Source organism: Pinus tabuliformis, chromosome 7 (genome assembly GCF_031772625.1).
Source record: "Pinus tabuliformis cultivar Carrire ecotype Pingquan chromosome 7, CPIR1, whole genome shotgun sequence".
Taxonomy (NCBI): domain Eukaryota; kingdom Viridiplantae; phylum Streptophyta; class Pinopsida; order Pinales; family Pinaceae; genus Pinus; species Pinus tabuliformis.
Window position 1 is genome coordinate 918,081,777 of NC_142293.1, and position 17,316 is coordinate 918,099,092.

General features: G+C 35.6%; 2 protein-coding genes across 3 annotated transcripts; both read right to left on the reverse strand.

Moving 5' to 3' along the window:
* Window positions 1-1,117: 1,117 nt before the first annotated feature.
* LOC149250653 (putative protein phosphatase 2C 69) lies at window positions 1,118-2,341 on the reverse strand. Its single transcript, XM_089456461.1, has 2 exons — window positions 1,847-2,341; window positions 1,118-1,253 (listed from the first exon to the last, which is right to left on the reverse strand). The coding sequence occupies exons 1-2, from the start codon at window positions 2,014-2,016 to the stop codon at window positions 1,142-1,144; spliced, it is 282 nt and encodes a 93-aa protein (XP_089312587.1). The 5' UTR covers window positions 2,017-2,341; the 3' UTR covers window positions 1,118-1,141.
* A 4,779-nt stretch (window positions 2,342-7,120) lies between these two features.
* LOC149250654 (uncharacterized) lies at window positions 7,121-10,156 on the reverse strand. Of its 2 annotated transcripts, XM_089459167.1 has the most exons (4): window positions 8,910-10,155; window positions 7,892-7,979; window positions 7,568-7,727; window positions 7,121-7,457 (listed from the first exon to the last, which is right to left on the reverse strand). In XM_089459167.1, the coding sequence occupies exons 1-4, from the start codon at window positions 9,135-9,137 to the stop codon at window positions 7,448-7,450; spliced, it is 486 nt and encodes a 161-aa protein (XP_089315293.1). In that variant the 5' UTR covers window positions 9,138-10,155; the 3' UTR covers window positions 7,121-7,447. The 2 variants fall into 2 exon arrangements, with proteins under 2 accessions (XP_089315293.1, XP_089315292.1); XM_089459166.1 differs by having other exon boundaries at window positions 7,121-7,727; window positions 8,910-10,156.
* Between the last annotated feature and the right edge of the window lie 7,160 nt (window positions 10,157-17,316).

Sequence of the window (17,316 nt, forward strand, 5' to 3'; positions counted from 1 at the left end):
ATCTACTGCAAGGATGCTAAGCTGGAAATGGCTATCTACCTTTCAGCGAGCATTGCTGACCCCTCCTCAAAGATTTCCTGGACAATGTCTATATTTCGCTGCTTTTCAACTGACTTAGACGATGAATCAGTGGATTTCCTTCTGAAAAAATTCTTAAATTTGCCTTCCTTCTTAACTGGAGCCGGTGGTGTGGATTTCTCAGGTGGGATCAAATCCACTACAATGCATGTAGTGTCGTCCCTAAGTCCTCTTATCCTCAAAGCCTCCTACAGCTAAATCGGTCAGCCTATGATAGAAAATAAACTTAAAGATGGTGACATTGATCGCTTATCCTTGTCAACAGTATTTGTACCTTAACAATTTGTTTTGCAGCAAGTTCTGCTGGCAAGCCTCGACAGCAATTTGCAGCCTTCTCAGAGCTCAATGCATTCCAAACACCATCAGTTGCAATGATAAGCCTTCCTCCAGCATTCGATAGCTATTGAAACAAAAAATTACGAGTCTAAATCAAATAGACACATTGTGACCAGGTATTTTTTTTACTCCAGTAAATGGATAAAATCCATCCCCTGCCACTGCAACAATAATACACCATATATCACTTTCCCATTAAAACTGAGAATGAGCTGCAAGTAAACTGCGAGAACACGGATGCCTCATAAGCATGGAGTTAAGTTTGATCCCCGAGGTTTGCTACAATCCTCAACTGTAGAAATATTGAAATTTTTAAGAAGACTCTAGCCATTTCATAAGCAGCTGAGTTGACAGCAGAGTTTGTCTGTTGCTGAGTCGCAATCATAGAGATGTCTATATGAGTTATGTCAATGTCTAAGTAGAGCGGTTGAATATGGAATGTGGGTGTAAGTCCTCATCTCTGTCCAACTTATGTCAAAGCAAGGATGCTACATAGGAAGAAAGAATTGGTTAATCGGTTGTGGATGATGGCATTTTTTCTAGAAAATGCAATACCTCCTTCATTGATGGTCCCTTTTGAGGGGAAGCAGAAGCACAATTCAATGCAATCCCCACAAACACTGAGATTTCTTCCCTTCCTTCAACCTCTAGTCGAAGAGTAGGATATATGATGCGCAAAGGGCGATGCTTGTCATCAACAAAGTTTTGACCCCATGCTGCAAAATCCTTATCTGAAGGCCAGCATGCACAGAAATTCCCTCACTAGGTGTGATGTCAGTTTGACAGACAGCACAAGCAAAAATCCTGATACTGTCTGCACCGTATATTCCGAGCCCAGCCTGCAATGTCAAATACACAATTATTAGCATGATGGACTTGCAACAAGATGCATTCTACAATATTCTCTACAGCTAGTTTTTATTTCAGTACATCACATGGAAAAGCAAGGATTTAATTCTTCGTAGCTGAGACAAAGATATACAAGGCCATAACAGAAAAAGGCCTCCTTTGGACTTCTCTTACCTCAGTATAAATAACATACCAAATCCTAAAAGGAAGGAAACACCATTCTATATTAAATGCCTAGAACCCAAAAAACACATAAAAAATAGATTAATGCTTTTACTAAGGCTGAACCGAGTATAAACTAAATCTGTTAACAGGAAAAACATTATTTAAAAAAAAAACAGATTGAAAAATTGAAAATTCAAAAATGCCAAAATATAAGCAGGCATTACCCATGCATAGCCACAATTCAAATTTGCAACACAATTATCCAATTTTAATAAAAATTTGTAAACAAAGATTGTCCACATTCAAGGAGCAACAACTCAGATACAATTTATCATGTTTTGTTTTGAATCCAATGATAAGTCTGTGTTTACAAAACATAATCTACTGCAAGGATGCTAAGCTGGAAATGGCTATCTACCTTTCAGCGAGCACTGCTGACCCCTCCTCAAAGATTTCCTGGAAAATGTCTATATTTTGCTGCTTTTCAACTGAATTAGACGATGAATCAGTGAATTTCCTTCTGAAACAATTCTTAAATTTGCCTTCCTTCTTAACTGGAGCTGGTGGTGCGGATTTCTCAGGTGGCATCAAATCCACTACAATGCATGTAGTGTCGTCACTAAGTCCTCTTATCCTCAAAGCCTCCTACAGCTAAATCGGTTAGCCTATGATAGAAAATAAACTTAAAGATGGTGACATTGATCGCTTATCCTTGTCAAAAGTATTTGTACCTTAACAATTTGTTTTTCAGCAAGTTCTGCTAGCAAGCCTCGACAACAATTTGCAGCCTTCTCAGAGCTCAATGCATCCCAAACACCATCAGTTGCAATGATAAGCCTTCCTCCAGCATTCGATAGCTATTGAAACAAAAAATTACCAGTCTAAATCAAACAAACACATTGTGACCAGGTATTTTTTTCCTCCAGTGAATGGATAAAATCCATTCCCTGCCACTACAACAATAATACACCATATATCACCTTCCCGTTAAAACTGAGAATGAGCTGCAAGTAGACTGTGAGAATGCGGATGCCTCATAAGCATGGAGTTAAGTTTGATCCCTGAGCTTTGCTACCATCCTCAACTGTAGAAATATTGAAATTTTTAAGAAGACTCTGGCCATTTCATAAGCAGCTGAGTTAACAACAAAGTTTTTCTGTTGCTGAGTCCCAATCAGAGAGATGTCTATATGATTTATGTCAATGTCTATGTAGAGCTGTTGAATATGGAATGTGGGTGTAAGTCCTCATCTCTGTCCAACTTATGTCAAAGCAAGGATGCTACATAGGAAGAAAGAATTGGTTAATCGGTTGTGGATGATGGCATTTTTTCTAGAAAATGCAATACCTCCTTCATTGATGGTCTCTTTTGAGGGGAAGCAGAAGCACAATTCAATGCAATCCCCACAGACACTAAGATTTCTTCCCTTCCTTCAACCTCTGGTCGAAGAGTAGGATCTATGATGCGCAAAAGGTGATGCTTGTCATCAACAAAGTTTTGACCCCATGCTGCAAAATTCTTATCTGAAGGCCAGCATGCATAAAAATGCCCTCACTAGGTGTGATGTCAGTTTGACAAACAGCACAAGAGAACAATCTTGATACTGTCTGCACCGTATATTCTGAGCCCAGCCTGCAATGTCAAATAGTCAATTATTAGCATGACAAACTTCCAACAAGATGAATTCTACAATATTCTCTACAGCTAGTTTTTATTTCAGTACATCACATGGAAAAGCAAGGATTTAATCCTTCGTAGCTAAGACAAAGATATACAAGGCCATAACATAAAAAGGCCTCCTTTGGACTTCTCTTACCTCAGTATAAATAACATACCAAATCCTAAAAGGAAGGAAACATCATTCTATATTAAATGCCTAGAACCCAAAAAACACATAAAAAATAGATTAATGCCTTTACTAAGGCCGAACCGAGTATAAACTAAATCTGTTAACAGGAAAAAGATTATTTAAAAAAAACCAGATTGAAAATTAAAAAATGCCAAAATATAAGCAGGCATTACCTATGCATAGCCACAATTCAAATTTGCAACACAATTATCCAATTTCAATAAAAATTTGTAAACATAGATTGTCCACATTCAAGGAGCAGCAACTCAGATACAGTTTATCATGCTTTGTTCTGAATCCAATGATAAGTCTGTGTTTACAAAACATAATCTACTACAAGGATGCTAAATTAGAGTTGTTGAATTTCTCTAAAAGAGATATTGGTTCAAGCCTACAAGGAGCAAAGAGATTTGATGTTTGGAGTTCTACGCTATCTGGACACCATATTTCTTTAAATACAATGTAATTTTTTAGAAAAGTTCAAGCCCAATGCAGTTCTGCCCTGCAAACAGTTCTGCCGTGCAGACATACACTTAAATTGCCACTGGACTTATGATATTGACAAAGTCAAAGTAAAGTGGTATACAAGAGAATGTACCAAGCTAAACCACAAGTTACACATCTTCAGACCTGAAAAAGTACATAACATTGGTCTGGAAAATCAATAGCGATATCATACTTGCTTTTCCTTCCACATACATACAATTGCTCCAAAGGCAAGGACAAGAAAATTTTCAGCTCTAGTGAGCACCAGTGGGTCACTAAAACAAGTGACCACAAGAAGAGACACAATTGTATTAATCCAAAGAAAAGAAAAAGTTGCTAATTAGAAATCTATTGTCAAACACTATTGTTCTCATAAGTAATGTTTGTTATCACAAGCGTTTACAGTGGCTATTCAACTTTCAATTTTATTAGATCAGTTAGAACTTGTTTTGGTTCACTATGAATAATCACTATTAAGTTGTTTACATATTCTACTCTTCAGTGAGCCAATGAAGTGTAAATAAGATGGCCATCATTCCAATGTCAGCCAATGGAGTGTAATCATAAACTCATCTGATAGAGATCAACCACAAGAATAATGTCAAGCTCTATCATCCAACATTAAGTTTTTCTTTTCAATTAACAAGCTACAAGTTCTTTGGCTGTCGCATAAAATATAAATTCAGGAGTTAAAAGACACTAGGGCCATTATTGCTAAATATGCACCAAGGTTTACTGCCTCACCTGACCAGAATGCAAAAAGAAATGCTACAACGCAGTAGCAATGGATTCTTCAGCTAAAATTGGCCAGACTTTAATTAATTCACAAAAACGTTGAATGATATTAATTGTTCAAAAGTTTTAAACAAGCAAAGAAACACAAGACAAAAGACAAGAAATGCTCACCAAAAGACATGAAATGTGCAAATGATTAAATTAGTTACCGAGGTGTGCTGAAATGCCTTAAAAAGTGCTTATAGACTTTCTTCCATCGTTATTTCCTGTCCATTCCTTTATTATATTCTAATATATAGACTCCAGCATCCACAAAGATGAGGGGTCTGCCAACAACATGAATAATACTGCAATCGTTCAGTTTAGTATAACAAGATTGTGATGGAAGAATGAGGGCTCCATCCTTGTATCAAAAACTAATTTTTTCCTCCAAATCACCTCTAATGTAATTTCCAGCGACACTAATCGCAAAAGGATACAGAGAGGATAAGATTCTGATATTGCTGATCTTGAAACATTGATATGAATGAAGACAAAAAGAAGGTGGTGTGGCTGTTCAATTGTCTGATTACTTGATGTGAAGAAGACAAGAGAAGGTGGTGTGACTGTTCAATTGTCTGGTCTGAATGGGGTAGATTCTGGGAATATCCTAAAATCCCCATTTTAGGAATCTCTGCATGCATAAAGGATAATGGATAAGCTCGGTCATAGGGATCCCCAACTGTGCCACCTTTAAATTCAAAACCATGGGCCTATGCTGGATCGAGTATTTTGAAGATTGAGCCTGGTTTTGGGTCCTCTGACACAACTTTTATGCACAATTATAACCTATAACGATGATTGGAGTCTGCTTTATAAGCCACTGAAGGTAGTGGGTGGGTGCGTTATATAGATTGCCAAGGAATCCCTTCCTGTGTAGTTACAATGGCCTTTGACCTAGTTGTTGTGGATTGTGGGTCTTTAGGAACAAGTGGAAATCAAAAAGTTTGGCATGCATGTGGTTCACCACCCATCTCTTCTCAAGTCTCTCTTGTGGAAGATGATTATTCTGATATTGAAGATCTTCAGGTATTGAAGGTGGAGGGGACAGACAAAGCTGGTCGTAGTATTTTGAGAATAGTTGGCAAGCATTTCCCTGGTAAGAACACCAGTCTTTTGCTTTGGGAAACTGTTTTCCTTTTCAGGCTTTCTCAATATAGCTTATTTGTCTTTTCTTGTGTTATGGCATATAGTTTGTAAGCAATACATAAGTTTGGTACGATCTGCTCTTTTGCTCGCTTCCTAAAAAACATAACTTTGTTTTTTCTTTACCATTCTGGTCTGTTTCTCAATTTTTCCAAATAAATAATTAAGTTTTAAAAAGATGTGCTAATCCCAATGCTGGTCTTGCTGTGCAAATCGTCGAGTCAATGTGATGCACTTATTAGGGTAAGCAGTTTTGGTGTCCCGTAGGTCATCTTTTACTTGTAGGTCTTCTTTTCTATGTTAATATGATTGATAGGTGCCTGGTGTGAATAATGACATGCATAACAATTTACAATTGAGAGATGGAGTTGATTTACCGAGTTCAGGGGCGAAGTTTTCAGGTTGATGTGAGTATATCTATAACAATGATGTGATGAGGATGTTTTTGCGCGAGGGTTAAGTCGTTGGTATTATGGGATGTTATTTCTTCAATCTGGTTTCAAATCCAATGGGTATTTTTGGTCCATTGTGATAAGGTTTAAGGAGTAGGTAGCTACTAGATTTAATCTTCAGCGGTCTAGCCCAAATTACTCCAACAAATTACCTATTCACCATAATAAAGAAGAAAAAAAACAATTGTGATCGAGATGATTTACTTACTGACTTTTGAAGGCCAAAACTCCTCAGGTATAATAGCATTTTCATTTGCAGGTAAAGTCCTCAGGTATAATAGCATTTTCATTTGCAGGTATAATAGCATTCTCATTTGCTCTGGTACTAACATGTCTGCTGGTCTAAATCTGAATTCTAGTATTTATTTCTTGTTCCGGAGGGTGGATGCTATGATTTCCTATGCTGCCGATGAGCCAACACCAATTTTAAATCATATACTGTAGACTGACTGACACTGCTATTGATGCTCAGATTGGATGATACTGGCAGGCAGCTTAGCTCATATTTTTGACCCTTGGAATGCAATCTGAGACCTACGGCTAGTATCTATTTAGTCACAAGCCCATACCCAAGGATTTGCTATGTTTATTAATTTTCTCTCATGTTTCTCGTAGGACATGCATATATATTTTCATCAATTCTATCTTGCAGACACAGCTTCAGCCAATATGCAGAGTGATTGAAATTGAACACGGCTAAGTAGTGACATTGGCTCACAGTAATACACCAAATATAAAATATTGAAGCTTTTACAGAAGCAAGGAGTAAGAAAAATTATGAAGCTTAGAGAAGTAGATTTAAATCAATCAAAGCTTGTTGAACGGCTATAACGTCCATAAAAATAATCTTCCAAGGTTTTTCTCTCATCTACAAGATCTACACTTTGATCTGGACTACTGTTTGATACCAAATCATCATCAACTCCAAGCATTGCAAGTAATAGATGAGTTTGGTTGATAGTATGACTATTGGGGAAATGAAAAATTATGAAGCTTAGAGAAGTAGATTTAAATCAATCAAAGCTTGTTGAACGGCTATAACGTCCATAGAAATAATCTTCCAAGGTTTTTCTCTCATCTACAAGATCTACACTTTGATCTGGACTACTGTTTGATACCAAATCATCATCAACTCCAAGCATTGCAAGTAATAGATGAGTTTGGTTGATGGTATGACTATTGGGGAAATGATTGTCAACGAATCGATTGACATTAAAACTCGACTGCACATTCTCCCTAAATTGTTTTTGCAGAGCTACTCCAGCAAATATGCCCATGCAGAGTGCTATGCACGCACAGGACCTGCCTTGAACTATTGATTCCTGCAGTTACCAATGTCAGTTTGTAATGATCGGGTAACTAAGGTTCAACAGTATAAAGATCGACAACATTACAAATATGTGTATAGCTGCAAGAGCCAGAAACATAATACCCAAGTCCAAATGGCCTTTCTTTCTCTTGAATCTCAGTTGAATGACTCTTAATATCGAATGGAATTAGTGTCTCTTGACCTCTATCTGGCAGCTTTTCAATGTCCAGATTTTCTGATTCAGAGTCAGCTCTGTCTCGAAAATCAACATCTAACTGTTGTTCTGCATTACAATCAATCACATCAATGTATATGTCGGGGTCAGGAGGAGGAGAGTGACAGGAATGCCCACTATACTTGGCCCAATATCTTTCCTTGGCAAGGTGAAAAGCCTCTTCGCCTGCCGAATCATTCCAATTAAGTATAGAATCGTAACAACTTACGTACTTTTTTGCCTTGCAAAGTTCTTTCCATGGTAGACCAACAGATTCGCAATACTCCTTCTCCGAGGAGGGTACAGCTGGTTTCCAGAATTCTGATAACATGACTAATCAGAGTTAGACTGAGATAAGATATCATACACATAATCATCACTACCCTGTCCACCAATAAAGGACCCACAAAGGAATTGCATAATTTAAAAAATAGTAGTTTTAATCATACCAGAAACAAATAACACAAAACTATTCTTTTTAACCTGATAACCAATAGCAGAAACCTAAAAGAAAACTTCCTAATTTCCAACAAAGTTCACTCATGGGTGATGCATACAAAACTATTCTTTTTAACCTGATAACCAATAGTAGAAACCTAAAAGAAAACTTCATAATTTCCAACAAATTTCACTCATGGGTGATGTATACACTAATAGCAGATACACTACAAGAATGATAGAATCTGATACAAACTCCAACACAACCAACATAGTTTTCACTTCACACCACCAATAATTGTGACAAATACCAATCCACCAATAAAGGACCTACAAAGGAATTGTATAATTTTTTAAATAGTAGTTTTAATCATACCAGAAACAAATAACACAAAAACTATTCTTTTTAACCTGATAACCAATAGCAGAAACGTAAAACAGAACTTCGTAATTTCCAACAAAGTTCACTCATAGGTGATGCATACACTAATAGCAGATACACTACAAGAATGATAGAATCTGATATAAACTCCAACACAATCAACATAGTTTTCACTTCACACCACCCAATAATTGTGACAAATACCAAAAATATGAAGAGATTTTGGCCCACATTTTCAACCCTATTCACCAATAGCACATATATGTCAAAGGTTGCAATCAACACCTTTAGATCAAACTGCTAATGGTACCTATCACAAAGCACCACACAGGTTAGTGGTAGAGCAAACACTTGTTTAAAGGGCAAGTTTTCAATTCAATTCCTAGCCTGTCAATTTTTTACCAAAGTGTGTTAAAGGGGATAACAGGTACCTTAACAATTTGTTTTGCAGCAAGTTCTGCTGGCAAGCCTCGGCAATAAGAGGTGAGGTGCAAAATTTCATACACATATTTTTCATCTATAGGTACTTCATCATGACTTGTTGCCTTTACAATGGCAACATCCAGATCCGGCGCATTGTTGCTTGCAACCTTTGCTATACTAATACTCGTCTGGTCCTTCACAGCACCGAGAGCTTTCCTTAGCTTACTTGGAGCCATTCGCAAATCTCAAAAAGCACAATTAACCTTAACAAAGGTTTGATCTCAAAAAAGGCAATTCAAGCTCTGAAAAAACCAAATTTCTACCAACGGGACCTAATCTCCCTACTGCACTTTTCACGGTCTAAATTCCCCAAATAATGACAAAATGTATGGCTAACGGCAAACTTGCCGATTTCACCGCCCTGGAACACCACCAGCCAAATCTCTCCACGAGAAGCGATGCCGGGGACCTCAAAGACACGGATTAAACCCTGTTATAAAAGCAGCCGACGTCAAAGGCCACAAATTACCGGCGAATATCCTCCACAGCTGGGGTTTCAGCTCAATTAGGTATATCAATTGCAAAATTTCAAAAAAAATCCAAACCTACGTAACCCAAATAACAGCGAAATCAGAGAAGATATCCAAAACATATGAGAAAGATGACAATATCCTCGCTTGAAATTAAAGCAAACAAAATCTCTGCAAGATTTTAAAAATGCAACAAAATCCATTATCAAAAAGCAGAACACGGATCTCCAATATAAATGGATCCTTTGACGCCGGTTTGAATCCTCCTCTCGCCAATCTCCAGCAAAGCTATAAACCATTGAGAAAATCCTCTTCTTCAAATATGAATCCACATTATATTGTCGTAGAGGAAGAACTTTGATTGAACATTTTAAAAGCCATGGACGGAGACGGCCGACCTACAGAGCACAAAATCCATCCATCTTACCAATGAAAAATGCTTGGATCCACTACCGCGACAAATTTGCTGGAATTTGATGGATTTTGGAATGCAAAATAAAATTTGATGATTTTTGGAATCCTCTTCTGCATTATTTCATAGTCTGAGATTGACGGTGAGCTCCTACTTGAAGATGCCCCTGAAGCATGGGCAGATTGCATAGGCCCTGTCATCGGCAGGGCTTGTGAGTTTGCAACCCAACTCGGCGGTGTTCCAGAGACAGGTATTTGAAAAAGAAGAAATGGGAAGTGCTCTCCTCGGTGCTGGAAGTCCTTGAATTGCAGAACAACCCCAGGACCTGCAACCAGGCAAAGAAACAGAGAATTACCAGATTAAAGAAAACAAGAAAACAAAAGAACCGAGTTGTTACAGGTAATGAATAGTCTTAGGGTTAGATGCACCCAGTGGAGCCACTGAACCGATTTAATTGCCTTGATAGCATCCAACGGTGGAAAAACATTTAATCGTCTAACAACACATCTAATGGTCAAGATTATGACAGAAAGGCAATTGGGGAGGTTGATTTCAGAGGGGAACGCCTTACGGCGTAAATATATATCTATATATTGATATACCGAATGATAATGGAATTTTTGAGGTGATGGGAAGAGTCATAGATATGTGTTCTGTACTGGACACTGAAGTTGTTTACATACTTACAAAATCTTCCAAGTCACATGAAAGGATTAAATACCGACTATCATATTCATTGTATGACACGAGAGAGGTATTTACAAAGTTGTGTAAACAAATAGTAAATGAGATGACACAAAACATCGTAAGTATTGTTATTTATATTTGTATTTTGCGTTCTTGAAAGTGTCTCGCTATATTTTTTTAACTTTGTTTTTATTGACATATGATATTTTGTTTGGCAGAATTTTGTTGAAAGTTGTTCAATTAGGTTGGGAGGCATTCATTTCATAGAGCATGATGTCATGAAAGTTGTCAGCAGTTTTTACTTAGTGTCAAAAGAAGATATGGAAAACAAGCAAAATGTAGTAATTTATGATGCTACAAAATTACATCCAAAGAATCAGAAAAAAAGGCCTCTAGTGGATAAATCTAGCAAGGGTAAACAAGTTACTTTTGAGGACGATGAAGTTGAAACTGACAGTGAAGCATATGTTGCCATTACTAAGGATGACATTGGAACTAAGAAGAGCCATAAAAAACCAAAAGTAACAATGCCCAAGAATAAATATGTTGGGAATGTTATGACGAAGAAAAGTAAAATTGAAGATTTTGAAGTAGTCATTACCAGTAGTCAAGAACTTAGTGAAACTTCAAAAGAAAGTAGAGAAATCATTACACCGGGAGCTGATTTAGAGGAGGGCATTATCAAAACAAAACAAAATTCCATTCGATAGAATTTGACAAAGAGAAACTTAATTGATGGTGGTCGTACATTTCAGTGTAATGTCAGACAAACCTATAAGGCAAGTGAAGGACAATGTCAATATCAAGTCAGAAAGCCACATTATCTGCATTTTCACAAATTGAAGACATTGATGAGGTACAATCCATATGCTCATGTGGTTAGTTATATGCTTCTTGTTGATCCACTTCAAGTTCCCAACAAAGAAACATTTCATAAGTCAAAATGTTTTGAATACAATTATTATGTGCTTGGGGGGAACCATTCTATAGAAGCTCAATGACAATTGATGGAGGAATATCTTAATAACCCACGTTTTGAAACAATGAAATGTATCATTTATGCTGGTTTATCAGATACATAAGCAAATTTAGTGGCATGGGATCATAATTCAAATAATGAATATAAGATGTCTATGACTTTCATCCAAAGGGTTAAATTTATTCATAGTGAATTTCAAGAAAAATGTGGTGGGGATAGGATAAATGTTACTGCAGATTTCCGAAAGGAATGTTGTATGGAAATTATGGAAATAGGCTATCAAATTGAAGAGAAAACCAATTCAAAAGGTGGAAAAGGCAATAAAAATAGTGATTTATTCAGAGGTGTTGATAACATTTTCCAATTGGCATTTACAACTGGAGATGTTTGGAAGTTGATTGATGAGATTTTTAACATGTGGGAATACATTGGCATTAAAAACCAGAGGGTCAAAAAGTCTAAGCCATTGATATGTAGCAACGGTAAATCAGTGCCTGAAATGAAGCCGCTTCTAGACGATATGACTATCACACCTTGGAGGGCGATGCAAGGAGTGAAAAATGAAAAAATTGTCAAAACAATATTATCTCGTGTGAGGTCAGGGGAATTATCATTGGAGGAAATGTATGAAGAATTTCAAAAATAAGTTTGTTGAATTATTTTTATTTATTTCTAGATTATAATTATCTTTTAAATAAAACATGTTGTTCTTGGTAGTATTTGTTATACATATCATTATATTAACTTTTTGTTACTTTATCTATGCAGTCACAAAGTTTACATGAAAATTCAAGAACAAATGGTTAGATTGTTGAATGAAGATAGTTGGGATGATGTTGTACGCAACTATCCAGATTCAAGTTCTACATCAACATTAAAAGCTTTTTATCTTGCATTTAAAAAGGTATCTTGATTTATACATTCATTTTTGTTCATCTGTGTACTATTTTTAATTTATAACTTACACATATATTTGTTTATTTTATAAAAGATGAGGAAGGACGATAATGGAGCGCCAGATAGTTTCAAAACCTTCATTGAAAAAATAAAGATCAAAAGACTGAGGAAGCAACGTATTAAGAATTTTGAACTTGATCCAACTCTTAATCATTTCATTTGGAATGGGCTAGACACTATTCAATATCAAGTAATATAAGGCGACTGTGAAGACATTGCTAAACTCATACCTAAAAGGGATTATGCCCTAGTCATTGCAGATATTCCCCATGGTTTGAATATTCCAAACATTGACTATGATAGTGACCCTTATACTTATCAAGCTCTTAGTAAAGTGGTTGCGGGATTTGTAGACATCACGTCATCACCATTATGGAGATTTGTGACATTTCATTCAGACACACAATTGGTAATGATATTGTCAAGCTTCAAGGGGAAAACAAATTCAAAGATGCAGCTTACATGGTAAGAGGTTTAAAATGTATATTTGATTAATGTTGAAAATTTCATTTATGTACAAGTTAATTGAACTTTTTCTATTTCATGTTACAGGGAAAAGTCAAATCTTCTTAACAATGAAGATCAACAATTTATAAATTATTGTGAGTTCATTCATATTGATAGTTGGGCAAAAGATGATAGCCATATGTCTATGATTTTTAATCGGGTAGACGGAAAGAGTTATAGCCAAATACTGACTTATGATGCTATTGTGAGAAAATTAACATATGAAGACAAAGAAGCAAAAGGAGAGATAGTTAACATTTATCAAAAACCACAATTATTGATTAACTATCTTATAGACATATGTTCAAATGAAGGAGATTGGGTTCTGAATTTATTTTCTGGCTCGAGTAAGTTTTATTATATGGAATTGAATTTCAATATGTTATTTTTTAATTAATATGTCATTGTACTAATTTAGTTCATTATTTCTTTTGTGCTTGATAATTAGGTACAACACTAGCATGTTGCCTTCAAAAATGAAGAAATTGCATTGCAATTGAAAAAGATCCAGTACAGTGCAATTTCATTCAGAAAAGAATTAATGCTCTTCAATTTCTTCCAGATGCAATGCAAGAAATTGGGTTGAAGAAAGGGGACTTTAGTGAATCACGTGTGGCAAAAAAGGCAAAGGAACCCCAACCACCATTACATGGAATGTTTGGAAAGACATACATTGGGAGATTCACAGACATCAAAGATCCATTAAAAGAGGAAAATGAGCAAAAGGAAGCAGAAAATATTCTCGAAGAAGACAATGATGAAACTCTAGAGGACGAAGAGTTTGGATTATGTGACATTGTTGATTAAATTTAAGTTATGCTTGGAAATCAAGCTTTCCAATGTTTTGACTTTGACATTTTATGAGAAAAATAAACACTCAATTAAGGTTGTTATGCGTTCAATATTTGTAATATGTGATTTTCGCATTGATTTTTAAGTTGATCATTATTTTTTGAAAAAAAAGTGATTATTATTATTTTTGACATGAAATCCATAAAAAAAAAACTATTATTTAACCATTTTTAGTTAAAATTTTGGTATGAAAATTGTGATTTTGACATGTCAATTCTAGTAAAAAATTATCAAAAGTGCAGTTTTTTAGTTAAATTTATGTTAAAAATGGTTATTTTTATGTCCATTGTTAAAAAATATTGTTTTTTAGAAACAATTATTTCATGTGGATTGAAAAATTAATTAAGGATGTATAAATATGTAGGATATCGAAAATTCAAAATATCGACCTTCTAATTTAAAAATGCAAAAAAATAAAAACTTCACTACAAAAAAATTAAAATTAAAATAAAAAACAAGAAAATATGAAGAAAACGACCACTTCAAAAATTATCAAATTTACAAAATAATTATTTACATTTCATACATTAGAAAATTTAAAGGCAAAAAATAGGTCTTTTAAAAAAAGAGTCTGATGCAGAATACCCACTTTTTAAAATCAGTATGAAAATCACTACCATTCTAAAATGTAATGTACATAAAAAAAAATTAAAGTGCCAAAAACTATGCTCTAAAAAAAACATGTGTTCTGCATCACCCCTTTTCAAAATCAGGTCACTTTTTTGCTATCTCTACGAAACGGGTAACAATATCAGTTCCCGTTTCAAAGTTTACATTGTTAACAGTGAACCCAATAACTCTCAAAGGAAGCCCGGCTATGGTTTTGATGTTAATTCTTCTATCTTTGAGAGCATATTTTGGAGTGCAATGTTGTATAAGATAGGTGGCATTTGTTTCACCACCTCGCTTATGTCGATACAAAGAAATTTCCACCTTGTGACGTGGGAGCCCAGATAATAAGTAATGTCATCAACATCAATAATGAGTATGAGGCATTCTTCTTGTACATTCCACTTGCTCACCATCCACTCTATCAAGTCTAGTTGGGCCTTCATGTCTGGAATAGTGAAAAACTTGTACAGGCCATAGTTTATCAATGCCTGTATGGTCTCTAGATGGTTCAGAGTAGCTATGCATTTTTCTTTATATTCATGCTCTCTCCACTCCGTTTTTGCGGCTCAAAACCCTGAAAACAAATATGGAGAATCATTAGAAATGATTATGGAAAAATTTTGCAAGAAATTTGGGCATTTTCTATTAATTTTTTTATGCCCTCGACGTTGTGCGCAGCCGCTTGAGAAAAAAAGTGTGGATATGCATAGTTCTAGCCCTAGAAACTGCGCACATCCTGATTTTTAATGTAAAAACTCAATCGACGTGCGCATGCCCGATAAGGGTGAACTGTAGACATCGAGGGTGATTTTATATTTTAAAACTCTCCCCAAAAAACCTAAATACACAGTGAAATGTGAAATAAAAACCATGAAAACAAATATTTCAGAGAGACGATTTACCTGGAGAAGACGACTCACGATTTTGTCCAACGGTTTGTCCAGAATCTCCCTCTGAATTTCTTGGTGAAAATGAGCTCTATCACTCTCAAAGTGTAAAAAACAGAAATGGTAATTTTTTTTTTTGGTGACTTTTTTGGGTTTTAATAAGTTTTTAGGCCTATTAAAATATTATTTTTACCTATTAGCCTTTAAAACCCAAATTTTTAATGTTTTTGAATATATTTTTGAGGAGTGATGATGATTCTTGAGTTTAAGTGTGCAAATCACAAGTTATTTACGAAAACAAATCATTTTTGAGTTGAGTATATTTTTATCACTTTTTCGAACTCGTTAAAACTTATGTAAAAAGAAAAACAAGGAGTTCTCTTTACGCCCTTTTCAGAATCCATAAACATGAAATGATTGTCGAGTACTTGACTGCTCGAACTCGTAAAAGTAAATGAACAATCGTCTATTCAGTATAAGTTTACCCCTTTTACAGAGTGAAATAGTTTATTTACGAGAAATATATACGTTGACTAATCATGGTTAGTAGAGTTCTCTCCCACATTATTTTACCCTTTTCAGGCTTGAGGGACTCAATTTACGAAAACAGACAATGTGGAGTTTACTTAGGTGTTTATCCTGACTCCCTAAAAACGAAAAACATCAAGCTTTACTTTCTCCGGGCTCGTTAAAATTTTACATTAAAGAACTGAACGAGTTTTCTTTTTGTGTCTTTTCAAAGTATTTAAACATGAAAATGACATCGAGTTACCCTTTCACTAGAATCGTAAAACTTAAATATTCCAATGTGATTTCTTCCGAAGATGTTTCAAATATTTAGTGCAGGACTCGTTAAGCATGATGGGACAGAACCACTCCTTCCAAGGGTTCGTTAAAAATACTTCGAAGGACTCATCTAAGGGATGAGCTTACAGGACAAGCATATTTTATCCTCCTCAAACTTGTAAAAAATAAAGAGGTACTTTCGAGTAATGGTGGTGGAAAAGTGGGAAAGAAACTTTGTTTTTTTATTGTAAAAGGAAGTATGTCACTCTTGAACATGACACTCTGTCACTTTTTGTGTCCAGGTTTCGAAATCCATTTGCCTCTAAGTTGAACAGACCTCATTGAAAGTCTTCAGTTGGTTTGGGTATTATTTTTGAGACAAATGCTGCCAATTCATCATGTCGTGTCGCAAATATGTTCAAGGGAAGGCCAACCTCAGTCAAATTACCTTGCAATTCATAGCCTTCACTTGCGTTAACCATCCCTGAGTTAGTCCTGGATTACTCCAAACTGTTGTTCTTCAAAACTTGACACGAGTTTCATGTCGTAAGCCATCCTTCGACGGGTCGCTTCCTATCGACTTCAGCTCATTATCTAAGAAGTTGAGCTAGAAACCTTCAGTACCTTGGAGCCTACATGCCTTAATGGCAGGTTTCTCACCTTCGATGACAGGTTCTCGTCATTGACCTTCGATCAAATGATTCTATGAGTATTCAACATCAGCACATCTATTCACACATCATAGATTGTACTAGAAGTGCCTTGAGAGACTTTTTCATTATTGGTGGTTTCTCTTGCACTTCTTAATGATTCACATCATTGATCGATAATCAAGTGGTTTCAACCATGTTCAACTATAAGACATTCACTCACATGGCTAGCTTCGTACTATGGATCGAGAGATCGAGATCAAGATCCATAATCTAATTTCATCCATCCAGGGTACGTGGAGTTATTAAATATTAATTATTGTAAACATATATCCATTTATGGTTGCATCCATACTATGTATTCTATTGACATGGATCTTCATATGTATTTCCATACTGGTTCTTTGAGACATTTATACTCTGAGTATGGGTATGCCTACTTCAACAATGATTATATATTGCATTGTAACATTTGATTGATTGTTTTAGGTCTCTAATTGCAGTCTCTAACCCAAACCTTGGCATGATAAAATGCTTCAGTCATCAAAACATCTCT

Coding starts and splice junctions, on each gene's coding strand:
- LOC149250654 (XM_089459166.1), bottom strand. CDS start 9,137: ATGGCTCCAAGTAAGCTAAGGAAAGCTCTCGGTGCTGTGAAGGACCAG. Junction 7,980..8,909: donor CTGCAAAACAAATTGTTAAG/GTACCTGTTATC, acceptor TCATGTTATCAG/AATTCTGGAAACCAGCTGTA. Junction 7,728..7,891: donor GAACTTTGCAAGGCAAAAAA/GTACGTAAGTTG, acceptor ATTGTAATGCAG/AACAACAGTTAGATGTTGAT.
- LOC149250653 (XM_089456461.1), bottom strand. CDS start 2,016: ATGCCACCTGAGAAATCCGCACCACCAGCTCCAGTTAAGAAGGAAGGC. Junction 1,254..1,846: donor TCAGCAGTGCTCGCTGAAAG/GTAGATAGCCAT, acceptor TTGACATTGCAG/GCTGGGCTCGGAATATACGG.